This window comes from Saccopteryx bilineata, chromosome 6, assembly GCF_036850765.1.
Source record: "Saccopteryx bilineata isolate mSacBil1 chromosome 6, mSacBil1_pri_phased_curated, whole genome shotgun sequence".
NCBI lineage: Eukaryota > Metazoa > Chordata > Mammalia > Chiroptera > Emballonuridae > Saccopteryx > Saccopteryx bilineata.
Genome location: NC_089495.1, coordinates 13,665,251 through 13,673,793, shown reverse-complemented (window position 1 = coordinate 13,673,793; position 8,543 = coordinate 13,665,251). Strand labels below are relative to the sequence as shown.

At 44.9% G+C, this 8,543-nt stretch overlaps 1 protein-coding gene across 1 annotated transcript; it reads right to left on the bottom strand.

Moving 5' to 3' along the window:
- Positions 1-44: 44 nt before the first annotated feature.
- Positions 45-3,898, bottom strand: ANKRD37 (ankyrin repeat domain 37). The gene is made up of 5 exons (XM_066236243.1): positions 3,669-3,898; positions 3,317-3,469; positions 1,581-1,672; positions 728-931; positions 45-249 (listed from the first exon to the last, which is right to left on the bottom strand). The coding sequence occupies exons 1-5, from the start codon at positions 3,693-3,695 to the stop codon at positions 222-224; spliced, it is 504 nt and encodes a 167-aa protein (XP_066092340.1). The 5' UTR covers positions 3,696-3,898; the 3' UTR covers positions 45-221.
- Between the last annotated feature and the right edge of the window lie 4,645 nt (positions 3,899-8,543).

Here is an 8,543-nt window from a genome sequence, read left to right as displayed (position 1 = left end):
AACTTAAAATACAAAGCATGTACAACCAAAATATTATAGGCATGTATATACATGTATTCATAAATGTTATCTTCACTTAGAAGAAAGTCTTCCATGTATTCATAGATGTTATCTTCAATTAGAAGAAAAGTTTCCTCCTCCTTAGGAGTTTAGACACACCCGATACGCCAGAAACCACAGCATGTGGCCGAGCAGTAGATCTGTACGAAGTGAAGGCCTCTTCACACCTCTTCATAACCAACAGGACATCTGTTGTTAAAAAACATTAACAAAAAAAACCCATTAACATTAACAATTTTTTAAAAAGGTAATCTCCCCAACCTTTCCACCATGGAGGGCAATTTTTGGTTTCTAGACTCTACTAGTAGTAGTTATTATCACCAGTCTTAAAATGTGTTAATAAGAATGAAAAAGATACACTTAGAAATAAGACCCCCAATGTTTAAATGAAGCAAATTCTGTGCTAAAGAAGGGACCCTTGCCTGACCTGTGGTGGCGCAGTGGGTCAAGCGTCCTGGAATGCGGACGTCGCCGGTTCAAAACCCCCAGGTGGCCCGGTCAAGGCACATACGAGAAATAATTACTACACAACTACCACAAGTTGATGCTTCCTGCTCCTCCCCCATTTCTCTCTCTCTCCTCTACATAAATCAATAAATAAAATATTTTTAAAAGAAAGAAAGCTATCCCTGAGGGAGGAAGAAGGAAGAAACTAGGAGGGACTTACCCACACTTCCTTTTCCCGTTTGTGCTTTCTGCACTTCCAAAACTTCGTTTCTGCCCGAGTACTGGAATACATTGATCTCTATTGGATTGTGCACTTGACTTTTTTGTCTGCATACATTTAATTGCTGTAAGAAACTTGGCACATTCTGGAAATCCACATGACCAAGCAAGATCTTCAGCTGTTTGCCCATTCTTATTACATAAACTGGATTTAAAATAAAAACAGAGTTAAATAAAAATGGACAATTGTTTAGCCTCTTTTGATATATCTTCCAAACAAAGGCATTTGGGCTCATACAAACGTCGGTCGCAGAATAGAAGAGGTAAAGGAAACAAAGAAATTCCATTTTTGCTCACTGGTATCCTCGGTGTCTAGCCGAGTCTAGCACAGAGCGGGCATTTCAGTATGGGATGAGTGAGAGTATTCCGTGTTCAATACAATCAGTACCCAAGAAAGTCCATGAGAACTACAGACGAGTTTACCTAAGCCAGAAACTAAGGCGTAATGCTGCCATAATAGACTCACAGAATTGCACCTCTGATTGCTCAGGATCCATTTGTTATTTACTCAACTTGAATAGTATCAGGTATTAGCCTGAGTTAGGTATATGACATAATCAACAGTTCAAATGCTACAGAAATGTCTAGCTGAAACCTATGTATTCTTATTGATCAATGTCATCCTGTTAAATTTAACTTTCTAAATAAAACAAAAAAAAAAAAAAACAGTCTAAGTTAACATTTAAATGGTAACACTAAGCTATCAATTAGGCAAGCATCCTTTTTAAAAGCACATGTAATTAAGATTCAAGAGTCTGATTAATCCAATTTAAAGCCCTGAGTTTAATACTTACTCAATTTGGGCGTCACTGGCTACAAGCAGGCTGAGGCATTCCAGGCTTCCAACTTTCGCTGCCTTGTGGAGGGGAGCTTCTCCGAAAACATCCTGAAATGGAAGACAACACACTCGTCTCCAAAACACTTTCCTGTGCAAGTTGGTGGGTCAGCTCTACATACTGAAGAAGCTATTTGAGGAAGCTAGTTAGACCGGCTTTGTACTAGGCTGAATTTTTAAATTCAAATTCTTTTTTCTCCTTATAAGGTTCACTTGGTATGTTATTAAATACAAAGCTTTCATTAATAAAAACATGCAGTCACAGCCACTAACAAAGTTACGTGAATAAAAGCAAAATAAGAGTTCTACGGAAATAAACAATTTACAATTTAAAACTCATTCTACTTTAATATTCAATAGAAGATGTAGACTACAATATAAAAGTTCTGTAGGAAATTGTAATGTTTGTGAGCATGCCTCACAGATTTTTCAATTGCTGCACTCAGACTTTTAATTTGATAACACAGTGATTGTTCTTTTTGAAATTGTAGTCCTATTTATGCTGTCCAATGTAGTAGACAGTAGGTATATATATAGGTAACAAGAACTTGAGTGTGGCTACTCTGAATTGAAATGTGCTGGAGGTCTGACCTGTGGTGGTGCAGTGGATAAAGCGTCAACCTGGAACGCTGCGGTTGCCGGGTCAAAACCCTGGGCTTGCCTGGTCAAGGCACATATGGGAGTTGATGCTTCCTGCCCCCCCCCCACTTCTCTCTCTCTTCTAAAAGGAATAAATAAAATCTTAAAAGAATCAGTGCTTATATAAGTGAACTTCCTCTTAGTTCTGGAGATAGCCTGGAGGTTACCCTTATGACTCAGTTACGAAAGCCCCCTGAGTGCTGAGGTTGGCAGCCAAGCTGAAGTTAGGAATTAGAAAGAACGGAGGGGTCCCCTCTCCGTACTCTGGGACAGAAATCAGAGCAGACAGATTGCTGGTGTTTATCACCTCATGGAAACACATGCTTCCTGTCTGCTCTGGCCTCACGCAGGCACCTGTGCAGGGAACAAGAAGGAAAGGGACACACATCCTTCAGGCTTGCACAACCCCAAGGTAGTTTGGAAGATCCCGTGTGTGTGTGTGTGTGTGTGTGTGTGTGTGTGTACACAACTGACGCCTCCGTGGGTCCCAGCAAGAGCACAATGTGTTACTCTCTCTGAGGTCCACACAGCTGAACTTGAGTCTGACAAAACATCTGGTCTCATAGGTTCACCCAGACCATCTGAAGGTCAGCAAGTTGTAGTAGCTCTGGGTCAGTGACACCAGAGACGTCCCCTCTGCTTTGCCTCGACCTACTGGTCACCCTGAGTGCTGTAAAAATTAAGACTAATTCTGGTCCGTAGAGGCACAGGTTTGTTCTCTGTCTCTTCAACATAACTCCCTTCCTTGACTAGAAATAAGGATGAAAAAGTGTCTTGAGGTTTAAATACTTTAACAAGCCCTCATAAACAGGAAAATGTAAAGTACCAGTAATGTTTTACACTGATCACATACTGAAATGGCATTTTGCACAGACTGGCTTAAATTATAAAGTTTCGTGTTTCGTTTTACTTCATTAATGTGACTACGAAACTTTTAATTACATACATGTCTCACATTTCAATTGGACATCACTACTATAGACATATCTGTAACAACTGAACTGAACATTTCGGCGGATCGGGGTGGAGGGGAGGGTTGCCCACAGTAACAGTTACCTGTTGATTGAGGTCCGCGCCGGTCTGCAGCTGCCAGAGAAGAAAGCTGGCACGGCCGCCACCTGCGGCCATGTGGACAGGCGACTGCTCGCAGGGATCCGGGGGAGCGTTGACCGAGGCCCCGGTCTCCAGCAGATGCTGCAGACTATCCACCTGAGGGAAGAGAACAGCTCCATCACCCTCCTTGCCTTGGTCCAGTCCCACACCTTCCTGGGGTTGAAAAACCTTCCAACTCTGAAGAGACTTGCTCGCCAGTTCCCAGTGTCAGTCCACTGTCACCCTCGCTAGCGCTCCCAAAAAGATGGCCATCTGGAAGCTTAAGACTGCGGGAGGAAAGGGGCCCGAGTCTCACCTCTGGGTTGCAATCAAGCAACAGCATCTCCAGCCTAAAACAGAGGACAGGAGTCCGTGAGCTTGGAGAGCGGTGGAGCTCTCGCTGCAGAGTGGAGGGTAAGAGGGCACAAGCCACCCAAGGGAGGGAGAATTTATAGGTCGCCGGGGCCAGCGGGCGGGCCCTGTCCACCGCGCCCCAGCAGTAAAGTAACCCTCGGCTGCACTCTCCTCGTCAGCCCCGCGGCTGCCGCACGTACACAAACACTCACACGTGCAACCCTGAACCCAGCACAGCTGGCTAGAAGGAGGGAGGAGGAAGCGGCGCGGACCCGCCAGCCGATTGGCCACCAGGAGACACCAGGCCCGCCCACCTCGGGGCGGGGCCCTAAGCCCCACCTCAAAGCCCCAGTACGCGTGCGCCCGGAGGGCGGGCGTGCGAGCTGTCGGGCGCCCGCGGCATCCATAGGGCGTGCAGAGTTTGGCACGTCTCGCCGGCGTGCCCAGCCCTTGAGTCCCAGCGGAGAAGTGGGGGTCGCGGGCCAAGGCTTTGGTTTCTGCTAGCGCGCACGTAACCAGGAAACCGGGGAGCTCTAAGCAACTCTGCGGCACCACCTGTGAAAGCCGCTTGGCGTGGTGCTGGCGCCGTGTCCCCCGCCCCCAGCGCCGACGGAAGGAATGAGTTCCTTCTGGCTCCAGTTCAGAATCTCCCATATTCACCTGTCACCCCCACCCAGGACCGGACGGAAAAGGGGGGCGAGGGTGTCATGGAGCCAAGGGGGTAGGTTTTACCGCCGGACGGCGCCCCCGCACCCCCAAAATTAACGTCATTTTCAAACCGGACCCTTTTGTCCCTGCTAAAGTAGGCCTCCCATTGTAACGTGTCCTCTCCTGAGACAGGTTAAAGCGCGCTGCTGGACTGGTCCCTGCGGAAAGGTTGAGTGGAAGCTATTCAACTTGAGTTTGCTGAGACGGGGGCAAAAAGGAGGGAGAATTGTGTTTGCCCTGATACTGGGGGACAGTTCAAGGATAAAGGAAGGGACCAGCCCCGGGTGACACGGGGTGCAGTGGTGGGGCTCTGGGGTGGAGGGATGGCGCACCTGGAGCTCTTTATACTGTTTAAGTCGTTCCTTTTCGTAGAACTTTAGCAACAGACTTTCTGACTTCGAATTGTAGCTATCAAATGCACATGTAATCTCTCGACTATATTTTTCTAATCCCTTTTTTTTTTTTGTATTTTTCTGAAGCCGGAAACGGGGAGAGACAGCCAGACAGACTCCCGTTTGTGCCCCGACCGGGATCCACCCGGCACGCCCACCAGGGGCGATGCTCTACCCACCAGGGGGCGATGCTCTGCCCCTCCGGGGCGTCGCTCTGCCGCGACCAGAGCCACTCTAGCGCCTGGGGCAGAGGCCAAGGAGCCATCCCCAGCGCCCGGGCCATCTCCGCTCCAATGGAGCCTCGGCTGCGGGAGGGGAAGACAGAGACAGAGAGGAGGGGGGGGGGGGGTGGAGAAGCAGATGGGCGCTTCTCCTGTGTGCCCTAGCCGGGAATCGAACCCGGGACTTCTACACGCCAGGCCGACGCTCCACCACTGAGCCAACCGGCCAGGGCCCACTTTTTTTTTTCTTTTTTTTTTTTTTTTTTTTCAGGTTAATCTGGCTAAAAACTAAGGCTCCAGCCATATATTTCTTTTCACTAAAAGTCTTGAGTTTCTATCTACTGACACCTTGAGAGCAGGACTGAAAAATCGATACATTTATTATTGTTTCTAAAAGACAAGATCACTGTCCTTTAAAGATAAGTGCCGTTTCAGTTATAATTTTTATTACAGTATATTTATTTTGTAATAAGCCATAAAATAATTTTGACAATAATAAATTTAAATTATTGTAGTGATGCACTGACCCAAGGGGTAGGTTTAAACATTTTTATTCATATGCCTACTTGAACATAAGTGTGAATATGTATTTATGTTCAAACACCTATATAGAACCATGCTTTTGTTTCGTGCTGTTTCTATTTAAGCAATTCACAGTACCGTTCTATGATATTTAAATGGCCCTGTAAAGGTATTGTTGTCGGGTGAGAACATGCATCCATATTGCCAGTTTGCCTTGTCTCAAGTTTATCAATTAGGTAAGCACTATTTTTAAAAGCATATAATCAATCATCACGGTTGCACAGATGTTCTTTTTTAGGAATTCCTAACTAGCACAAGATATTATCAAAAAAGTTCTTAGGAATTCCTAATACAAGGTATTATCAGAGAAATTCTTAGAATTCTACACATCTGTACTGCAGTTAACATATATAATGGGATATTTGTGGGATGAATGCACTTCCATCTTACACCCTTTTCCTTTACAACAAGATTCTGTTCAGCATGTATTAAGTCTGATAATTATTGTTAAGTTCCTGTTACATATGTAACTTCCAGAAGGAAAGAAAATTTTGTGAGTAGTTTTTAAAGCTTTTCTCCCTTCAATCACTGCATACTTGTCTATTGCTCACATTGTTTCAGAAAAAAAAAAATCTTTGTCTTATCTGGGTTTCTGGCTTACCTTGAGTAATGTGTTTAAAAGCTTCCTAAAAACTGAACAAAGCTGGTGGAGTCCAAAAATACACAGAATCAATACTTTTGGAAGGCAAGTAACTGGAGTTTTTAGTAAAATGTAGTGGGTGGGATCAATCTTCTAAAGAGGGAGACGATCTAAGATGCATATTTAACAGGCACTCCTCTAGGCAGACCTAGTTCCACCTAGGGGTTTTTTTGCTGCTAAGTATGTTTCCAGAAGGAGGATGTCATTTAGAGTGAGTGTTTAAAAAAATATATTAAATGATGAGCAAGTGACCAAATGAATGGAAGATATGTGACTGAGTCTTAAGGCTGAGTAAGAGTTTGCTAAGTAGACTAGGAAGGTCAAAGGGACACAGAAGTCGACCTGAACGAGCCCTCAGTGGCCAAAGGAACTTGAACAACACAATAATATACTGTTGAATTATAGTTGAATAAAATCGGGGTCTGTAAGTCCATACTGGTATAAATGATTGAATAGATAAAGAGATGAGAAAAGACAAGTCTTCCTTACAAAAGAATTTTAAGCACCTCATTGTAGACACGCCCCCACCCAGGAAATAAACATGAACCCTCCCCCCACGCTGCCATCTTGAGTGTGGGTTACACATAATCACTTACTTCCAAAGAGTAGAGTATGAGAAGGGGGTGGAAATAATTTTATAGTGGAAAAAAACCTGTCAAACACTACCTTGGCCAAATAATTGTTAACATCATAAGTGATAAATCATGTTAATAGCATGTACCCTTGATAATAATGTAGTGAGAAGGTCATTTCACCTCTTGGAATTCTTAAAGTCCATAACCCAAGTCTGACCATTAGTACAACATCAAACACATCCAGATTCAGGGGACATTCTGCAGGATATTTGGTCAGTAATACTCAAAACTAAATGTTACAAAAAACAAGGAAAATCTGAGAAGCGGTCACAGACCAGAGGAAGCCGGGAGACATGACTAATGTGGTCACTGGGACTGGATCTTGGGGCAGAAAGAGGGCAGCAGTAGAGAAACTAGTGCACTGCGAGCAAAGTGTAGGGTTAGTTCACGGCAGTGTGCCCGTGTTGGTTTCTTCATGGTGACTAATGCAGCATAATAATATATCATTAACAAAAGGGGAAACTGCGAGGGACTTCCCGTACTGTCTTTGCGGCTTTTCTGTAAATCTCAAATCATCCTAAAACATAATGTTTATTCTAAAAAAAGACGAGGTAACTTTAACCATTATGTGTCATATTTCTTTCTGTAGGCCAGAGCTGTTCAAGAAGTGTTCGTTTATTCCGCTTGTAAGTCAGCCCTTTTTGAATGTAACAATGCCAGAACATTCCTAAACCAGTATGAAGCTAGTTTTAATCACACTAGGGACAAAAATGTCACACTGCTCTCACAACCAATCTGTACTTACTTTTTTGTTCTGATTAACCAATATACTTCCAGAAATAAATGCCTACTCTTTTTTATTTTTCTTTTTTGTATTTTTCTGAAGCTGGAAACGGGGAGGCAGTCAGACAGTCTGACTCCTACATGCACCCGACCGGGATCCACCCGGCACGCCCACCAGGGGGCGATGCTCTGCCCATCCGGGGTGTTGCTCTGTTGCAACCAGAGCCACTCTAGCGCCTGGGGCAGAGGCCAAGGAGCCATCCCCAGCGCCTGGGCCATCTTTTGCTCCAGTGGAGCCTCGGCTGCGGGAGAGGAAGAGAGAGACAGAGAGGATGGAGAGGGGGAGGGGTGGAGAAGCAGATGGGTACCTCTCCTGTGTGCCCTGGCCGGGAATCGAACCCAGGACTTCCGCACACCAGGCCGACGCTCTACCACTGAGCCAACCGGCCAGGGCCAACCCTACTCTTTTTAAAATCTTCTCTTAGTTCTTATTTTCTGAAATTAAAAGTACTAAGTTAAAAAAAAAAGGTACTGCGTTCTGGCTTACTCTTGCAGAAGTCCTATATTAGTTTTGTTGTTTGGAGATCAATGAAGAAGTGCACGGGTGCGAGAGGTGTCCCAGCCGTCGCAGCCCTATGACCTGAGGCAAGTTACTTCACTTCCTCACAGTGACTCAGTTTCCATATACATTAAATGGCCCTTCATAGCCCCTATTCCGTCAAGTCTTGTAGGAGCTAGTGCCTGTGAAGCACTTAGAACAAAGAACACCTGGCATTTAGTGAGAAGTCAGCAAATCTTTTATATTTTCTAGACCCTCTCCAATTCTTGTGAGCTCCGGCAACCAAAACCAGGTGCAGAACTAAGTGCAGAAGACTGCACGGCTTCAGAGGAGAAGTGTTGTCACCTGATTTGTTTCATTTCCCACGACCTTCCTGA